This window comes from Littorina saxatilis, linkage group LG2 (genome assembly GCF_037325665.1).
Source record: "Littorina saxatilis isolate snail1 linkage group LG2, US_GU_Lsax_2.0, whole genome shotgun sequence".
In the NCBI taxonomy this organism is placed as follows: Eukaryota; Metazoa; Mollusca; class Gastropoda; order Littorinimorpha; family Littorinidae; genus Littorina; species Littorina saxatilis.
The window spans coordinates 14,630,101-14,650,896 of record NC_090246.1 but is presented as its reverse complement, the minus strand read 5'-3'; the positions used below and the strand labels follow the sequence as shown (position 1 = coordinate 14,650,896).

Below are 20,796 nucleotides of genomic sequence, written 5' to 3'. Positions count from 1 at the left end.
GTTCGAGTTTACCTTTACTTTCACGAGGAGAGTCTGTGTGTGTGTGTGTGTGTGTGTGTGTGTGTGTGTGTGTGCGTGCGTGTGTGCACGCTTAAATATTCTTGATTTTTGAACATAAGCAGTTTATCTGTCATGGAGTTGTGTGTGTTTTCATGTCTGCGTGTTCTTTTCCCCCTCCTTCCTCCTCTCGGCAGTCCGGCTTCAGTCATTTTATTCCTCCCCTCAAAGCAGACAGCAGCATTGTGTTAATGTTCAGAACTTTGCCAGGTTTTTTGTTTGTTTGTTGTGCTTCTTTAATTTAGGTTTGTTGTTTGTTTAAAACACTCAAACATACGCACACATCCACACGCACACTTTTACTTTTTAAGTTATAATAAGTATTGCATTCAGCCACGGTTTTTTTTCTCAGTTGATATTCTGATTTTTGCCATTTTTTTGTGTAATTTGTTTTTGTTGTGCTTGTTTGATGTAGGTTTGGTGTTGTTTGTCGTTGTTTGTTTAACACACACTCAAACACACACTAACCAGACACACACACACACCACCACCACCACCACCACCACAAGAATAGGTTTACACTCACTTTTTCCTCCACGTTTTAATTTTGGCAATATCATTAACCCAGGATTGCAAAGCAGGGATCATTTGTCAATTTCATAACAACGTACATACAATTTCAGCTGGTCACTTCAATAAAATGTGCATCATCACAGGTTTCTGCTGGAATGACAGTGTCTTATCTGTCAACACAAAATACACACACACAAAATGAGTGTGATGCTGTATGCCTCCTAACAGATCCTAACTTCACCCTCCAAACCTCCCTGCAGATGTATGTTCTGTGCACAAAAATAACCTTTTAAAATATACAAAATGCAGACGACATTTCTACATTTGTAGTTGTGCTGCAGACCTGTTTACCCCCATAAGTGTTTTGGAGTAATGCTCAGCCCCAAAAATAGTAATCCTGGTACAAAAATAGTAATCATCCAGCATTCGTCGCCAATTACAACGCACATGACAACTGTGTCTGCGAAACGCAATCATGCACATATATCCATCATTCACAAACAAAACACATCAGTCAGTTTTTGTAGTCATCATAATGTCAAAGAAGATTACATCAAAAGCACATGCATCACTGATTCTTTTTCTTTTGCTCGTAGTAGGCCTTTTTCAGTGTGTCAAGCGCTTCTCTACTGTACTTGCGCTTGCTGAAGGTACTGAACTTGTCAAATTCAGGTGCACGGAGCCCCTGGGGCTTTTAGTCATACCTCAGGCAGCTATCTGTTAGAAGAACTAACAAGTTTCATTGACTTGCACCCAAAGAGTCAAGAACTGCGATTTTTTTACGAATCAATTTCGTACTCAGACCCGGCTGGTCTTGACCTATTTTTGGATCTAAATTTAGATCAGGTAGATCACCACATCATGCACAAAAAGACACGTCACTAGCAAACTATGTCAGACATCATCATGAGTTTGTATAAAACAAAATGGAGGCCGGAATCACTCAGTTGAATCGAACTCCGACCAAACACCACGTAATAACTAGGTTAATTTATGCACTCGCGTGAACAAGAAACTGTCGAGCTTCACAGATGTCGTCGTTGGGTAGTTTTACTACCATAGGAGGATTTTTGAACTGTAAATGCACTCAGCTGCAACAAAAACGCAAAACGAAGGCTGTAAGCTGCACTGTGCCTTTAAGTAGCTCAACACAATGATCGCAGCCCAGGGTGCTAACACAGTTTGGAAGGTCAAGGTTTTATAGTATGCTTCACTAACGGGATCTTATAAAAAAAGCTAAAACATTTACCACTGAAGAAAAACCATCTCTGAACAATTCAAAATTGTCACACTACTAGTTTTACATTTTAAGGATCTTGCCTAGTGCACATCTTTTTATTATGAAACATTTGTATTGTAAACAAAAGAAAACACAATGTCTTGTGATCTGTAAATGTTCTTAATACAGGGAACTTTATACATTGTTCAAGTGAAGTACTGTACAGCCTATTTAGCTTGTTCATTTTCTCCCTATAATCTGCTACAATTCAATAAACTGCTGTAAACTTGTGTGCCCTTAAAGTAGATTTATGTCCTTCTGTGTGGGCACCTTCTTCTTCTTCTTCCTCTTCAGTGTTCAGTGTTTGCATTTGGATGTGTGCTCTCTGGCCAAGTCTTGTTGCACAGGGGTACGGGTGGCAAGAAAAGGCCACCCTCTCAGAACGTGTTGCAGAGTCTGTTCTTCCTACCCTAGCCACAGTCGCACGCTGTAGGTGCAAAACCTATCCTTTTGATGTGTACCTTCAGACAGCAGTGTTCTGTGCAAAGGCGAAAGATGGCTGTCTGTTCTGCGTGAGTAAGATGGGGCTATGGTCTTGAATGAGCTGGTAGCTGTCTGTCTTTAAAAAAAAAAAAAAAATAGACATCAAAGAAGCTGCAGCACCAGCCAAGTGTTGACTGTTTTCTTTATGCGTAACCTGGTCCTGGCAGTAGCTGTTGTCCATCTGTAAACAAGCAAGATCATTATTATAATATATTGATGGTGTATTTGTTTTACCCAAAAGACGATTAAAATAACATTTAATTTTTGTTTTAGTTATGTGGCATACATGCAGTGGAACGATCATATCTTGTGATATCTTCCCTCTGAGAAAAAAACTACTATTCAAAATGTACTTTTACATACTTTTTTGTTAACTTAGGCTTTTGAAGATCCACATCCAATCCTGCCACAATGTAGGCACAATCATAGGCTAAAATTGTCAGGGTGATTTACCATCGAACTGTCCTCAACATTCTATGCTGACACACACATGCACACACACACTGGCACAGACACATAACTTGACTTCACTTAGGAAGGTTATGTGATGCTTAAATCATTTGTCTTGCCACTAGTTCATCACAAGTAACCACTGTGTTTGTTGCTGGTATGTGCTTAAATGGAGGGATAGTCTTATCCCATGGTAAAACATTTTTTTTTTTAAAAAGCCTGGCAGGTGATGTGAGATGTGAGCCAAACTGTGTTCACGAAAAGCAGCCGGCCTTTAATAACACAAAGCTGCCTCTGTACACAATTCTGCTTTTACACATGCTATCCCTTAACTTGGATTTATACCAAAAATCAAGCCTGGTTTCATAGGAAACAGTCAGAATGTTGATTCAGCATTTAGAATGATAATCTTATTTCATGTACACGCCTTGGCAAATCTGACAATTAAGTAAGCAGAAGTTTTCTTCACGGGACGGATTTGCTCATTTTATTATGTAGCAATGCACTTCACTTGGTCACATACACCCCCCCCCCCCCCCCTCTGTGCACAGTGATAGTTTTAAACAAGGAATTCTGTAAACACAGGGGTGGTCAAATACACCCCCCCTTCCCTCTGTGCACAGTGATAGTTTTAAACAAGGAATTCTGTAAACGCAGGGGTGGTCAAATACACCCCCCCCCCTTCCCTCTGTGCACAGTGATAGTTTTAAACAAGGAATTCTGTAAACAAAGGGGTGGTCAAATACACCCCCCCCCCCCTTCCCTCTGTGCACAGTGATAGTTTTAAACAAGGAATTCTGTAAACACAGGGGTGGTCAAATACACCCCCCCTTCCCTCTGTGCACAGTGATAGTTTTAAACAAGGAATTCTGTAAACACAGGGGTGGTCAAAAACACCCCCCCCCCTTCCCTCTGTGCACAGTGATAGTTTTAAACAAGGAATTCTGTAAACACAGGGGTGGTCAAAAACACCCCCCCCCCCTTCCCTCTGTGCACAGTGATAGTTTTAAACAAGGAATTCTGTAAACACAGGGGTGGTCAAATACACCCCCCCCCCTTCCCTCTGTGCACAGTGATAGTTTTAAACAAGGAATTCTGCTGTAAACACAGGGGTGGTCAAATCCACCCCCCCCCCTTCTCTCTGTGCACAGTGATAGTTTTAAACAAGGAATTCTGTAAACACAGGGGTGGTCAAATACACCCCCCCCTTTCCCTCTGTGAACAGTGATAGTTTTAAACAAGGAATTCTGTAAACACAGGGGTGGTCAAATACACCCCCCCCTTCTTCCCTCTGTGCACAATGATAGTTTTAAACAAGGAATTCTGTAAACACAGGGGTGGTCAAATACACCCCCCCTTCCCTCTGTGCACAGTGATAGTTTTAAACAAGGAATTCTGTAAACACAGGGGTGGTCAAATACACCCCCCCCTTCTTCCCTCTGTGCACAATGATAGTTTTAAACAAGGAATTCTGTAAACACAGGGGTGGTCAAATACACCCCCCCTTCCCTCTGTGCACAGTGATAGTTTTAAACAAGGAATTCTGTAAACACAGGGGTGGTCAAATACACCCCCCCCCTTCCCTCTGTGCATAGTGATAGTTTTAAACAAGGAATTCTGTAAACGCAGGGGTGGTCAAATACACCCCCCCCCCCCCTTCCCTCTGTGCACAGTGATAGTTTTAAACAAGGAATTCTGTAAACACAGGGGTGGGACTCTCTTGTGATGAAAAAGGAGGAAATCCCTTTTTTTCCAGGGGGTTCGGGGGCATGTTACCCCGAATTTTGGTTAAATGGTACATTAAAATCTGTGCAATCTGACAAAAAAGACATTCTCCACACTCCCCAACCTCCCCCCCCCCTCAAAATTACTATTAGTTATCAGTCAGCACAATTTAACTCTCAAGCCTCCAGTGTTCTGTTTCATCTCCACGTCTCTCCAAATCATTCACTCAACAAGTCATAGATATTGTAATGAAATGTGACGCGGAAAAATAGATTACTCCAGCAGAATTCGTAAGTTGTGTCGGCGGAAATCCGCGGAAAAGTCCCACCCCTGAAAAAGCACTGCATGGTGCCTTTTCCAGAAATAAATTCATCAAAAAATGTCAACTCACAACAGCAAGAGTCAGTGTGTCGATTGTTCATATGTGACAAAGTTGAGGGATGAGCTTATCCTATGTTAAAGCCTGGCCAGAACTGAGACGGTGACGAGAAGTAGTGTGCCTATAATGACACAATGCTTTCTTCGTAAGCAATTAGATTCAACATCTCAGATCTGGTCAGGCCTATACAAATGCCATCTCTCAACTTGGTCCATACAAAAATCATGAACCTGGCTTAATTCTGTACAGAGTGGGAATTTGTTTTTCTTTTTTTCGAAATCCAAAATAAGCAAAATCAGGTCTTAAAATCAATCAATCAATATGAGGTTTATATCGCGCGTATTCCGTGGGTACAGTTCTAAGAGCAGGGATTTATTTTATCTTTTTATTTTATGCAATTTATATCGTGCACATATTCAAGGCGCAGGGATTTATTTATGCCGTGTGAGATGGATTTTTTTTTACACAATACATCACGCATTCACATCGGCCAGCAGATCGCAGCCATTTCAGCGCATATCCTACTTTTCACGGCCTATTATTCCAAGTCACACGGGTATTTTGGTGGACATTTTTATCTATGCCTATACAATTTTGCCAGGAAAGACCCTTTTGTCAATCGTGAGATCTTTAACGTGCACACCCCAATGTAGTGTACATGAAGGGACCTCGGTTTTTCGTCTCATCCGAAAGACTAGCACTTGAACCCACCACCTAGGTTAGGGAAGGTGGGAGAAAATTGCTAACGCCCTGACCCAGGGTCGAACTCGCAACCTCTCGCTTCCGAGCGCAATTGCGTTACCACTCGGCCACCCAGTCCAAGTCCAAATGGAGCAAGTCTTAAAATGGGAGTGAATTTACAGATGTTATGAACAAGAAGTCTGCGAAAACAGGGTCATTAATAGGAAGGAGTCTTAGATTGGGGTGTCTTAAAAGGGGCAGGGGTGGAGGCCACTGTAATGACCATGAAATAATCAAAATAATACTATCAGTCATCTTATTCTCTACCAAATTTCTAGAGGTCAAGACAATGATACAGATTATTTACTTGTGTCACTGTTAGTGTCATTCTATGAATAACAGACCGATAGAAAGAGAGCTCTGTGTCTTGTACCTGGGTTCGTGCTCAGTTGCTTGAAAATTGACTTGTCAGAGGTTCTTCTTCAGCCTTACACCAGCCTACAGCGGTAGCTTCTACTTCACCAAACTTTGTTCTGAAACAAAACAAATAAAACACATCTTCAGGGTCAAGCATATGTATCAAATCATGATCACACAATTAAACCTTCTTCTTTGGTCAGTACTATTGAAGATTTGTTAATTGTTTCTTGTTCACAAAAGCACTAATCAAAAAATTGCTCCAGGGGCTTGCAACGCAGTACAATATATTACCTTACTGGGAGAATGCAAGTTTCCAGTACAAAGAACTTAACATTTCTTACATACTGCTTGACTAAAATCTTTACAAACATTGACTATATTCTATACAAGAAACACTTAACAAGGGTAAAAGGAGAAACAGAATCCGTTAGTCGCCTCTTACGACATGCTGGGGGGCATCGGGTAAATTCTTCCCCCTAACCCGCGGGGGGTTGTACAAGATAATGAAATAGAGTGAATTTTGAAGTGCATTCATAATTAAAGCCCAATCATGTGGTTTAACCTACCTAGTCTTGAAAAGCCTGTCCGAGGAAACAGATCAAGCACCCTTCCGCAGACCTTCCTGACGGAAGAGTCTTGGTTGTAACCGCTCACTTTCTAAAGTAGTCCATAAGCAGTTCCATGTGCCTATGTTATCACTGTAACCAGCTCCTTTGTGTACCTGTGATCTGGATGAGCTGCAACACATAAAACTTTCATATGAACACTATGTCAAGTATACCAGTTAGCATCCATCAAACACTGACTGACTGAGGAGCATCACAAGATCTGTTCTAAGGAGGTAACAACTATTGTCACAAAGTGTTTATGATACAGCTGCAGGCACATGGCACTGAGTGGTCAATTGGTGAGGGGGGGGGGGGGGGGGCAGAAGTTCTGCTCAGTCTTGTCTGCTGATACTACACTTTGTGGTGGTGTAAGGCAGGGAATCACACCCCAACCACTGGCCCCGCCCACCTGGTGTCGAGTGCCTGTGGATACATCAATCCCAGTCATGGCTGGCCCCCGGTTGACAACTGCCATGTACGTCATGTACGGGTACATTTACTTTGCAGTACAGATTAGTTTTCAATAGCAATGACATCATGGACGCACACCTGCCCAACGCAGACAAGGACAGCAAAATCAGGGACCAAACGTGATAAAGAGTAACTAATCGTCACAAACATCAAAATGCTTTGCATTTCTTGACCAGATAACAATCATTTCTGGGCAATTGAAGATTATTATTCCACCTACAGGCTATCACCCCCATGGCTGTTACTTGTAACACATTTCATTTCTTAAAATATGTTTTGTAAAGTAATACTGTAGTTAATAGATTTCTCTGAAAGGCACATTCCTTCTCATGAAAACAATTTGGCTCACCGTCTAAGATCTGGTCAGGCTTTAAAATGGGATAAGACATGATCTCTTAACTTGTTCACATACCCACAATGAACGGTCTGGTTGCTCTCTGCGCCAAGTGCGATTGTGTTATGAATAAATGCTGTAAAAGCTACAACTGTACTAGCTCATTTAAAAAAAAAAATCACAAAATGTCACTTCACCACAGCAAGCAAACAGTGTGTTTATTTCTGGTATAGAACAGACACACACATACACACACACACACACATACACCAAAGCAACACAAAAGCCCAAAACATGCCTACCATCTAAATGAGGAATCCAGTTCCAACTGTCTTCTGCCAATATAACACTGCCAGAGACACCATGGTGTAGAAAGTCAGTTTAAAGAGAGACTACCTGAAAGAAAAATGATACAATAATAATAAAACACCCAGTGCAATAGACATACTTGCTCGTTAAAGGCTTACTTTACCATGTAAAAACATTTTGCTTCACAGTCTCAGATCTTGTCAGGCTTTTACTTGGGATAAGATCATCCCTCTACTTGGACGAATAGCAACATAGATCAGCTTGAATGCTCTCTGTGCAGAGTGGTTTTTGTTTGTTTGTTAAAGAATTAGTTTTGTTAACAACACTGGTACCTTTTTGTGAAAATATTTCATCACACATTTTAACTCACCACAGCAAGCAGTCACTGAATATATAATTTTTTGTATGTGGCCAAGATGAGGGATTCCATGTTAAAGCATAGCCACATTATACTGTAGTGACAAGGCAAGTGGGCCTTTAAATTGTAAACTGATATATTGTGCAGACAAATGAACTAAGGCTTGTGAAGATCCATAATCCTGCTACACAAAGACACAATCATTCAGAGGTTGAAATTGCCAGGGTCATTTTCCATCCCCATGTAGCCTGGATTTAATTACTGGCATGTTTTTCAGTTAAAGAGATGTGTCACTCAGAATGACAGGAGATGGTTCACTCAATGCAGAGCATGATATAACATTGATTTCTTCATGCCATCTGATTTGCAGTTGAATTCACAGGGCGAGAAAAATTCTAGACTGTCCTCAACATTCTATGCTGACTGTAAATTGTAATTATATAATACATCCACCCTAGCTAACTGGTACACTAATCACTTGCTCTGGCTTACTTCTTTTTCCAACATAATAAATCTGTTATTTGTACTTTAGCCTTTTGTGGTAAAATATTCTCATTACCACCAGTTGCACTCACAAGCTATTGCACTAGTGTATTTTGGAAATGATCAAAGGACTTACTTGTGTTCTACAACAGCACCATGTCAGTGTTGCGGGAAGAATGAGGCAGGGCTTGGTAATAACTGAGACCTGCAAGTAAACAGAACATATTTAGAATCCCAGCATGTGTTATAATTTGTGTATATTTATATTATAAGGTCTTACAAGTTACATTGCAATAACAAACACACACACACACATGCACACACTCACTCAATGTGCTCTATGTGCTAAGAATAAGAGTGATTGTTTAATGAATTAACGCTGAAGAAGCTACTAGTTGCTTAAACACATTCATAGCAAAATGTCACTTGATCACCACATCAAGCACACTGTATCTTCATTTCTGGTTGTATACATTGTATGCAAGTGGAGGGATGATCTTATTCCATGTAAAATCCTAGCTCAGCTGATCTCTCTCAACTTGGATTCATACCAAAAATCAGGAGCCTGGGTGTTTCTGTTCAGTGGGCATTTCCCTATTTGTTTTATTTGAATGCATTTCTGAAAAAGAACACTTTCTCTGCATAGCCGTCAGGATGTTGGTTCCACCTTTAGGAATGTGTCTTAGTGGACGGACAATCTTATTCCATGTACATGTTCCATTCCTTCGTGCATTATGTGATTCTACTGTATTTTAGTCATAAACAATGACCTTACATTCTAATAAGAAGAGACTATTACCTTTCACCTCGGACGTGTCAACTCATATTTTGCCGCTGAGTCGGTGGACAGTTGCTGGAAACCGAGTCCGTCGTCACACTTCGGGCTTTGGCAACTAAGTTCACTTTGCGGGTCTTTCCCCTTGTAACACCATACTTGTTCGATCACAGTTTCTTTGTTCATCGGCCGAAGCAGGCCCCTCCTTCGCTCCCGTCTCGGCCACAGTTTCCTCAGTGCAGTCGGGCATGAGAGCCCGCCCTTGAACGCACTCTCCCCTGTACCGCATAGTTTTAAACCTCCCCACCTTTTTAATCTCCCTGTTTGCCGGAGCTAACCACTATCGGTAACAGTGACTCAACCGCAGGACTCTGAGACGTTCGCAAGAACCCAGTCCTCTTCGGAAGAAGATGATGATCAAAGATGCATTGCCGACGCCGGCCATGTTGAATTAGTGAAAACCGAAACGTGGAAGCGAAACTAACTTATCTTCGGGAATCAATTAGGAAAACTATATGTGTAGTAGGTAGAAAAATGGCATTTAATGAGACAGATAAAACTCGGATCAAATGAGAAAGAAAGAACTATCCAAACTTGCAAGCACAGCCGCGGTAGTCCTAAGTACGTACTGAAGTTCCCGATCCATGTTTTAGTCTAACCAGCGCTGTCTCTAGTCTATAGATGCGCAACAGGATAAGAGATACCCTGAGGTTATAAGTGATACTCCCACATACGTTGCACAAGCATAATTTAACGTTACCTTATGTACGGTCCAACCGGTGTGCAATGGGTGCTCTCTCTCTCTCTCTCTCTCTCTCTCTCTCTCTCTCTCTCTCTCTCTCTTTCTCTCTCTCTCTTTCTCTCTCTCTCTCTCTCTCTCTTTCTCTCTCTCTCTCTCTCTCTCTCACCCAGACATTAATTAACCTGCACAGGCACACACAAAAAGCTGACGTGTCAAAGTATATAAGATTTTAACATGTGAGATGCTTAGTTGACAAAGCTTTTATAAACACTCACGTCATTCTGTAAGTATCAAACGAACTGCAGCATGACTTTTTGTTTCAGGCCATATTTTTCGGAGGACTGGATCCCATGATCCGAACAGAGGTCTGGCCTTTCCTACTGCATTACTTCCCCTTCGATTCCACCTTTGACGAGCGAGAACAAATCCGCAACGACAAGTACATTGAATACCACAACATACGCAAAATGAGGTGAGTAAGTGTTGTGGGATTTATAATTTCATTTTATTTCATTTCAATACTGTATTGTCCCATTACTGGGAAATTCAGGTCTCTTCCTCCAAGTGGAAAGCTAGCAGGAACAGAGTTGTGCTACCCAGGTGTGTGTGTTTAGGTGTAACCAGCCACCTGCATTTTGGGCAGAATGACTAAGGTCTTTTGTGTGCCACAGTGGTGACACGGGGATGGAACATGGATACCGCTCTGAATCTGCACATAAAGTTGACCAGTGTCCATCCCAGCACGGATTCAAACCCCTGACCCTGGGACCACAAGTCTGGTGCTCTACCAACTGAGCTACCATGGCCCTTTTGAACTTGAAAAGAAGTCTCTTAGTCTTAAGAAAATTGTGTGAAAGCAGCAAACATACAGATGTAAAGTTTCTTTTCCAGTTAATCATAGTCATGCTTCATACATTTCAGACATAATGGTCTTTCCTCTAAAGGGAAGTAATCATTATACATGCTTCTTTGCTTGCATGAGACCAACCAAATGCAAACAACAACACAATCAGACAGAACAGTTTTTAGATAGGAGTAGATTTTGGAGAGAGATACAGAGATGGTGATGTGGATAGCGTAATGTTTGATGAAGCAAACTATTGAACATTTTGTGTGAGAATTGCCTGAAATAAACAGAAGATGCACGTGATAGTTTGCACCCTCAGGACTAGCTTGAATCAACGGATCTGCCAAGTGATACGCTTTCAGCATACAGGCATGGTACTCTTCCGCCGATCGGCGGAAATCCGCCGAAAACGAAAATCCGAAGAAATTTTTTTTTAAAAAAATAAAAAAAAAATTTAAATTTTTTTTTTTTTTAAATAAATAAATCTGCTGATTGACTTGAGATTATTATTTTTTTTTACTCAAGCCTTGTTATCTTTCACTTATATCCCTCTCAGCTTCAAGGAGAGGGCACTAAACACATTTGAATTAGTAAAAAGTCGTCAGCTTCAGGGGTCAACGCCCCCTGACCCCCACAAGGGGCGCTGCCCCTTGACCCCACAAGGGGGCCTGAGTGGCCCCCTGGACCCCCGGCTTTATTTCAGCTGAAATTGCCATTCCTTCTGTACCATGCCTGGCATAGCATGTTACGTTTTAAAAGAAATGACAGTGCTGTTAGTTACGCTCAAACAAATAATCACAAGCTTACAACAGTGTCCCTCTTTCTTGTAAGTCCTTGTACTCTTTCTGTTTCTCACTCCGCGTAGCGGTTAAAATATGGGTAAGAAAATCTAATTTGTTACTGGGATTGGCAGGTCTGTTCATAATTCTGTATCCCGCGATATCTGTGTGCTAGAGGCTGCTTCTTTGACAAATGTTCACCTTTTTTCACACAATGTTTGACACTGCAGGGAGTCCCTGAGGGGCGAAGACAAGCAGCATTTTGTGCGCAACATTCAGAGCATCGTGGAGAAGGACGTGGTGAGGACCGACCGCAGTCATCCCTACTTCCGTGGTCAGCACAATCCCAACATACAAGTCCTCAAGTCAGTATTATACCACACTTCAACTTTTTAGGAATTTAAAAAAAAAACTTTTTTTTGTTTTTACCTCAGTTGCATGCAGGCTGTTTCAACCCTTACTTTTTTGCCCTTTTTTGTAAACATTTTTTTGGGGGCAGGTTGGTCATTGGCCTTTTTTTATAATTAAATCCAGAATTCTGCAATCATATATACCCATACAAAAATATTTTGTACAATTAAAATACTCTCTTTTTATTTAATTTTAATTTAGATTCTTTATTTTTAATCATCATTCTCAATTCCTTAATCGTAATTCATAATCAAAAATATATCTTAATCTAATATATCACACTTCACTACAGTGAGTTTAACTTTTTTTTTAAACTTTGATACTGCCACGCCACACTTTGATTGTGTCAAATCTTGCTGATTTAGAAATGAAACTAGCAGTCTTCCAACCATTAAAGACACACAAAAACTGCTAATAATCTAAAGTATTCGTAAAACAGGGCAATGTTCAGATTAAGTTTTGTGTCAGCTTTTGTTGTCACACTGAATGAATCTCAAAATGTTCACTCTTCTTTCGGCATCTGATATCTTTTCGACAGGGCTATATCAATCAATCAATATGAGGCTTATATCGCGCGTATTCCGTGGGTACAGTTCTAAGCGCAGGGATTTTTTAAATTTTTTAAAATTTTTATGCAATTTATATCGCGCACATATTCAAGGCGCAGGGATTTATTTATGCCGTGTGAGATGGAATTTTTTTTACACAATACATCACGCATTCACATCGGCCAGCAGATCGCAGCCATTTCGGCGCATATCCTACTTTTCACGGCCTATTATTCCAAGTCACACGGGTATTTTGGTGGACATTTTTATCTATGCCTATACAATTTTGCCAGGAAAGACCCTTTTGTCAATCGTGGGATCTTTAACGTGCACACCCCAATGTAGTGTCCACGAAGGGACCTCTGTTTTTCGTCTCATCCGATGAGGAAAAAAGCCATAAAGGCGGCTGCTTTTGCAACTCAGACTTGATCACTGCAGCCTCAAAAGTGCAAAGTAATGTTCCTTCCATAGTGTTGCTTTTGGAATTAGCAGAATTGTTTGTTTGCCCTCTCAGGTGTACCAACATGGCTTCACTTTGACTTCATCAGGGATGGCCAAATCTCAAAATTTTAACTCACCAGCTTCAAGAAAGTCACTAGCCCTGCAGAAATTTTGCTGGCCCGGTACATACCACAGTTGATCTGCAGTGTTTATATGGCTTTAAAACCCGATGTTACAACCAAAAGGGTCGCATTTGACCAGAATTTTCAATGGCCAGGCGGGCGAGTTGCCAGGCGGTTTCTACTAGCCCGGCGGATTTTTTGCTGGCGACCGGGCGACCATTTGGCCATCCCTGCTTCATTGATTGGCAGTGATGCATGGTTCATTTATTTTGAAATCAGTGAGTTCTGCTGAGCAAAGGGGGATGATAAATTCTGTGGAGGTATCAAGTGATCAGGAGCATGCATGTGCCATTGCTACTGTGGTACCTGCGACGTGCGGCCCCTCTGATGAGATTGAGAGGACACCTTCTATGAATGGACATCTTCTGCTGTACCTTTGTCTATTATCTCTACTGATATATACCTGTCGTGACACCTTGTTTGTGTGTTCCAGGAACATCTTGCTGAACTACGCAGCCAGCCACCCCCACAGCGGCTACACGCAGGGCATGTCCGACCTGCTGGCCCCCATCCTGGCGGAGATGCAGCAAGAGACCGAAGCTTTCTGGTGCTTCACAGGACTCATGACCAGAACCATCTTCGTCTCCTCACCCACTGACTCTGACATGGACAAGCAGCTGGTAAAACTGGTTTTATTTAACACATGGCTTTCAAAGTTAAATCAGGAGTGGTGGTATTTGGACATTTTCAGTATTTACCCACTGAATTTTGAACATCTCTGAACTCTTTATATGTAAAATGTTGAATTTTAATGTCTAATGTAAAGCGCCATGAGACTGCCATTTGGCGGTGAACAGCGCTATAAAAGAATGTTCTATCATTATTATTATTAAAATAAAATTGTTACCCAGTGAGCTACCAGAACCCCCGTTTTAAGACCTTGCTTTTCAGATTTTCAGTTCATAACCTCACTAAATAACCTCAATTTTAAGACTTCCTCCTTTTAAGACCTGATTTTCTGAGATTTTTGGAGATCTTAACCTTCGCCGGTCGTCGTGGGTCTGTGTGAACCCAGAAGAGTGTTTAATTGCAAATATCTCTTAAACCAGTGGAATTTTTTAATGAGCTTTTAAGAATGCCTCAGACCCCTAAAAAGCTCATGTCATAAAAGATCATTAAATTTCAGTGAGAAGTAATTAAAAAAACAAAGGTCAAATTTAGACTACACACGGAAGACATCGTGGGGCCGTGCGGACCCATGTTTCTCAAACTGAAGGAACTTACATAAAAACTAGGGAGAGAAGTCACATACCTTCAGGTATTGGCTCTAAACATCATTTTCTACTATCTGTTTAATGTTGGAGTTAATAAGCAAGTCGCGTGGAGCGAATTAATACATAACCATGTGGGTCCACACGGCCCCACGACGTCTACAGAAGGGAATTCACGTTTTTCCTTTTTTTGAGAAGCTTTAGTCCGCACGGTAATAATTAAATAAATAATTTCATTTAATTACTTCTCGCAGAAATTTAACCACGGCGTCTACGGAAGGGGATGCACGTATTTGCTTCTTTGGAAAGCATGGGTCTACGGAAGGGTATGCATATTTTTCCTTCTTTGAAAAGCATGGGTCCGCACGGCCCCACGATGTCTTCCGTGTGTAGTCCATAACCCGGTCGGGCGAAGGTTAAAAGAGAGTGTCACTTGTAGCAAAGATGATACCTGACGATGTCTTAACCTGTGCAGGACTACCTGCGAGAGCTGCTGAGAGTGATGTTGCCGCGTTTCTTCTACCACCTCAAGTTGCTGGGACAGGACGCCCTGGAGATGCTCTTTGCTCACAGGTCTGTCGCATCTCTTCTTCTTCTTCTTCTGCGTTCGTGGGTTGAAACTCCCACGTACACTCGTGTTTTGCACGAGTGGAATTTTACGTGTATGACCGTTTTTACCCCGCCATTTAGACAGCCTGTCGCATCTCTAATTCATAGGTTGTGTGTGTTCTTTGTAGAGTTTAGGCCTGATGTCAGATTCAAACCGAACACAATGAAAGTAACATTTTGTTTGGGTTGTTTGTTTTTTGTGGGTTTTTGTTGTTCTTTTTTGGGCGCGGGGGCTGTGGATTGTTCTACAGACAGAAAGGGTCTGTTTCAAATGATTATCACATGTGTCATGCCTGAAAAAACATACAATATGTATGTCAGGGAAATGTCAGTGATTACATATTTCATTGAACATTTAATTTTAGGCACTAACTGCCATCTGTCTGATGAGTTTCTCAATCACTTTACTCAAGAAAAAAAATTATTTTCAAAACTCACTCTGTACTCAAGGAAGACAAGTTGATGTATGTGTTTTATTTTAAAGTTGAGAACCAGGGTCTGTGAATGCAAAATATGCAAAGACAAGTTCACTGAAGACATGAAGGGCGCAGTGGCGTGGTGGTAAGACGTCGGCCTCCTAATCGGGAGGTCGTGAGTTCGAATCCTGGTCGCTGCCGCCTGGTGGGTTAAGAGTGGAGATTTTTCCGATCTCCCAGGTCAACTTATGTGCAGACCTGCTAGTGACTTAACCCCCTTCGTGTGTACACGCAAGCACAAGACCAAGTGCGCACGGTAAAGATCCTGTAATCCATGTCAGAGTTCGGTGGGTTATAGAAACACAAAAATACCCAGCATGCCTCCCCCGAAATCGGCGTATGCTGCCTGAATGGCGGGGTAAAAACGGCCATACACGTAAAAATCCACTCGTGCTAAAAACATGAGTGAACGTGGGAGTCTAAGCCCATGAACGAAGAAGAAGAAGAAGAAGACTGAAGACATCAAGTCTGAAATGAGGGGATATTGGGGATGTCACTGGATTTCAAACAGCGTTGATTTGACAGGTGGATCTTGCTGTGCTTCAAACGAGAGTTCAGCGAGAAAGACGCGCTGAGGATCTGGGAAACGTGCTGGGCGCACTACCAGACAGACTATTTCCACCTCTTCATCTGCGTCGCCATAGTCGCCATCTACGGGGATGATGTGGTCGATCAGCGTCTGCCGGCCGATGACATTCTGCTGCACTTCTCATCACTGGCCTTGCACATGAACGGGGACATTGTGCTGAGAAAGGTATGTTTGATGAATGCTTACAGTGCAACCCGTGATGTGAGCTCTTCTGACAAGAGGACACCTTCTATTGTCCCTTTTTGTCTATTATATTTAACAAAATGTACCTGTGTTTGTGTGTGTGTGTGTGTGTGTGTGTGTGTGTGTGTGTGTGTGTGGAACAAATGCTCACTCTAAAAATGAAGTTGAAATGCAATAGCTCTAATTGTGGTTTTTTAATGTCTGTTGTCTTTCCTTTTTCTGTTAAATCAAAGCGTATACCACATTTTATGTCATTCTGAATGAGTTCTCTTGCGTGCAATTCATGTCATTTTATCACCATTTTAGTGTACCATAGGACTACATGTATTTGACCAATGAGGACTGATTCTAGGTGACCCTTTTTGTTCATCACTCTGAAAATTGCAAAAATAAAGCCTGCCGGCTCATGTTGATATCCAGTGCCCTGACATGTGTGTTAACAGTCAGCATAACTCATATTGTCTCGACAGGCGCGAGGACTGTTGCACCAGTTCCGCAGCAAAGCCACCATCCCCTGCACCCTGGTTGGACTATGTTCGCAGTGCGACCCTGGTATGTGGGACAGCGGTCACGTGCCCACCATCGAGTGCATCAAGCATTACAACAACAAGCCCTGCCCTGCTAGTCCGGGGCTGGATCTATGTGTGGAGTAATTGGCACCCACAATCACGTCAAGCGTCTCAACAACAAGTAGTCATGCCTTGCAAGTACGGGGCTGGAAGATCTCGGAATGTTTCATGTATCTTTTGTGTTCAGCGGTTGGTACTCAAAATCACTGTGGATGGAAATGTGAACTGCTTGTGGCAAAAAACATTGTTGCGATGGAGATTGTGGAACTGCAAGCACTAAATTGCTTGTTGCTAACCGCTATGGCGCTAACTGGACGGTGAGCAAACATTACTGTTGAGCTAAGTATTGAGTTCTTGTTGCAAAGTATGTAGTTGGGATGAAGTCTTGGATGAGCCGTTCGTAGCTTGACGTTTGCCGCAAAATCAGTGTGCGGTATCACAAAAAAGTGGACATTTGCAACAAGTGTCCGCCCTAGTTTATTTCCCCTTGATGAGCATAAAGCACTGTACAATGTGACTGACTGAAAGTGAAAGCGGTGTTGGAATTGGAAGATACAGCAGGAGTTTTGAATCTTGGTGATTTGTGCATGTGTGATGGATCATTGTGAGCCTGTTATGGTAGCCTGAGAGCAAAACACAGGGGCATTCTGAGTGAATGAATAACTGGTCGTGTGCTATTGGGACTGATGCTAACAGCCGGTGGTTTTGATTTTGATGGCTTGTGCAACACTGACTAACCCATGACAGTGTGGAGTTTTGGTGATTTTAGAATGAAAGGTTGAGGGAAGAAAAGGACTTATTGACTGGTGAAAGTTCTGTGTATGTACGTGGAACAAACAATAATGGTTGACAAATCAAGAGAGACTAGGAAATAAGAATTTTGTAAGAATCTAGTCGGTCTTGCTGTCAATGGTTGAATGGATTTAATTAAGTGAGCAGGTTGGGTGACTTGCTGGTTTACTGTTTGTCTTGAGACACTAATAGAACTGAAAGCAGCTTTCGACCTGAAGACCTGTGAACGCACTTTTCACACCGACACAAGAACCCTGCAGGGAGTCTTGGACTTGATCACCTGTGAATGGTGTGTGTGATCTTTTGAACAATAACCAGCAGGTGTTGTGGAATGCAGTGAAAACTTAACCATGTTTAGTCTGATACATCGTAGAGAACATGCTCACTATCTCACAATGTAATTGTCAGCACAGTCAAGTCTAGTCCATGAACCGTGGCCTACCAAAAAGCTCTGTGTGGATATTTTACCACACGCTTGCATGTCCATTTTGTGTGGTGTTACAACTGTGGACACTGCTTTTACAACACAGTGTGGGTTAAATTGTCTGAAGTACATCTGAAATCCACAGTTCTGGAGTCTCAAGCTTGATCACTTGTAAACGACGGGCGCAGTGGCGCAGTGGTAAGACGTCGGCCTCCTAATCGGGAGGTCGTGAGTTCGAATCCCGGTCGCTGCCGCCTGGTGGGTTAAGAGTGGAGATTTTTCCGATCTCCCAGGTCAACTTATGTGCAGACCTGCTAGTGACTTAACCCCCTTCGTGTGTACACGCAAGCACAAGACCAAGTGCGCACGGAAAAGATCCTGTAATCCATGTCAGAGTTCGGTGGGTTATAGAAACATGAAAATACCCAGCATGCCTCCCCCGAAATCGGCGTATGCTGCCTGAATGGGGGGGTAAAAACGGTCATACACGTAAAAATCCACTCGTGCTTAAAACATGAGTGAACGTGGGAGTCTGAGCCCATGAACGAAGAAGAAGAAGAAGAAGAAGTAAACACTTTGCACTGAATATACATATACCGATATGTTACACAGTTATCCCCAGCCTTGCAAGTAATCTGATGGCAACTCTAGTATGTTTCACGGTCTCTGAGTAAGAGTAAATGATATGCACAGCTGATTGTGAAGAATCTGAGCACCCGTAAGGTGTGAGTAATGCTATTGTCAATCTCCACAGCGTCAGTTTGAATTAACTGTCCCAGATCTGATTATTGAGTCTCTTAAATCATTTCGCGTCAAAACTATACAAGAGCTTACCAATATGCTGGTTAAGAATTGAACAATAAATGGATCATACAGACAGTCCCTGTAATGGTATGATCTTCTGCACAAGGCTACCCAGGTGGTAGTGACAAATTGGAGCATTCTCTTCAGTGAATCACGCAGACACTTTTGGCAATTGTAACTTTAGCATGCTGCCATTTCTGACTCGCCTCTGTGGCTTCAGATATTTCATTTTTCTGTGAATATTTGTGTCTGGTAGCATTAGTTGGTTTGTCCTCAAAATCTCCTTGACAAAGTTTGCTTTGTTTCTGTGTCCTGTAAAAGCTATTAAGATAATCATAGTGTATCATGTTTATTTATGTACTCGCAATACCTGAGTTCAGTATTGCTGCTAAATGTGTGCATGTGTAGGTCATAGTTCTTTTGTCTTCTTAGATTGTAGAAAGTGATAAACGATTAATCACTTCTAATTATATGAACTATTTTATGTTCTGGAAACTTCAATTTGGAAGATGTTTAAATATACAGCATTATATTTTGGTGCTTGAATTTTAACTTCAGCCCCCAGTAGAGCACAATTGCTTCTTAGCTTTTCATGTGCGCTGGATTTTGTTTTTCATGAAACTCTTAATTTCCCTTTCAGGTTATAACTTCACATGTGGCTAGCCTTACTTGTGTTGATAAGCTTTTATATGTGGTGTGAAATATATTCAGGGAACAGAAAGGTTTTATCAAAGACTTAACCAAAGTAACTTTTGAGAGTTGTTTTTTACAAGTGGTAATTTTTCTCCGTTTTGTAGTGAAAAAGAGAGTAGTTTGATACTGAAGTGTTTTGAGTAGTCAGTTTTCAGAGTGTGAAATGTATTGTACGTAGAAGTGACATTAGATGTTGTACATGTATGTGACCTGCAGTTCAACCCTGACTGTACAAAAAGTGTTGTTATGAGTGACTGACCTGTTTTGTTTAAATGCTCAATTCAAACACAATCACTCCATCCAATGTTACCATTTAGAAAGAAGCTAGACACTGGAGGAAAGTCACCTAACTCACAAACACCATTAAATAGTCACACCTGAGCTAACACTTTTAACTTTGTTAAATTGGGTATGGAAATTGTGTGGTGGTAGCTTCAATATTAACCAGAAATGTGCAATGCTTTCCATTATTTTATTCTGGGTATGTATCTTATCTGTCATATGAGGGATCAGTCTCTCTGTCTGCCTCTCTCTGTCTCTGCCTCTCTCTGTCTCTGCCTCTCTCTGTCTCTGTCTCTCTCTCTCTCTCTCTCTCTCTCTCTCTCTCTCTCTCTCTCTCTCTCTTTGTTGATCTTTATCTCTTAATCTCTCTCTGTCGATCTCTCTGTCGATCTCTCTCTCTCTCTCTCTCTCTCTCTCTCTCTCTCTCTCTCTCTCTCTCTCTCTCTCTCTCTCTCTCTCTCTTTGTTGATCTTTATCTCTTAATCTCTCTCTGTCGATCTCTCTCTGTCGATCTCTCTCTCTCTCTCTCTCTCTCTCTTTGTTGATCTTTATCTCTTAATCTCTCTGTCGATCTCTCTCTCTCTCTCTCTCTCTCTCTCTCTCTCTCTCTCTCTCTCTCTCTCTCTCTCTCTCTCTCTCTCTCTCTCTCTCTCTCTCTCTCTCTCTCTCTCTCTCTCTCTCTCTCTCTCTCTCTCTCTCTCTCTCTCTCAGTGTTTCTCTTTAACAGTGTTTCTCTGTTATCGTAATTTTGTATGTAGATGTCTGCATTGATGTATCTGTTATCCACTTTTGAGAAAAATATGCACTGTTTTGAGTCTACTGAATGTAAAAATGATTCAATGTTTTTGCTTTTGTTCACACCCCTTCACTAGGGGCAATGGCCTATGTG

At 41.7% G+C, this 20,796-nt stretch overlaps 1 protein-coding gene and 1 long non-coding RNA gene across 2 annotated transcripts in view; one reads left to right on the top strand and one right to left on the bottom strand.

Annotated features, from left to right (window-relative positions):
• LOC138958270 (TBC1 domain family member 16-like) overlaps nucleotides 1–20,264 on the top strand; it is a 39,967-nt gene extending 19,703 nt beyond the window's left edge. The window contains exons 5-10 of the mRNA XM_070329378.1: nucleotides 10,391–10,539; nucleotides 11,924–12,058; nucleotides 13,709–13,895; nucleotides 14,962–15,059; nucleotides 16,097–16,325; nucleotides 16,814–20,264. Coding sequence (XP_070185479.1) covers nucleotides 10,391–10,539; nucleotides 11,924–12,058; nucleotides 13,709–13,895; nucleotides 14,962–15,059; nucleotides 16,097–16,325; nucleotides 16,814–16,996 — 981 coding nt within the window. The 3' untranslated portion in view covers nucleotides 16,997–20,264. The remainder of the gene's footprint in view (nucleotides 1–10,390; nucleotides 10,540–11,923; nucleotides 12,059–13,708; nucleotides 13,896–14,961; nucleotides 15,060–16,096; nucleotides 16,326–16,813) is intronic.
• Nucleotides 1,085–10,176, bottom strand: LOC138958269 (uncharacterized). The gene is made up of 6 exons (XR_011453357.1): nucleotides 9,350–10,176; nucleotides 8,687–8,755; nucleotides 7,703–7,796; nucleotides 6,554–6,724; nucleotides 6,001–6,100; nucleotides 1,085–2,513 (listed from the first exon to the last, which is right to left on the bottom strand). It is a non-coding gene; the product is annotated as an uncharacterized lncRNA (long non-coding RNA).
• Nucleotides 20,265–20,796: the final 532 nt, after the last annotated feature.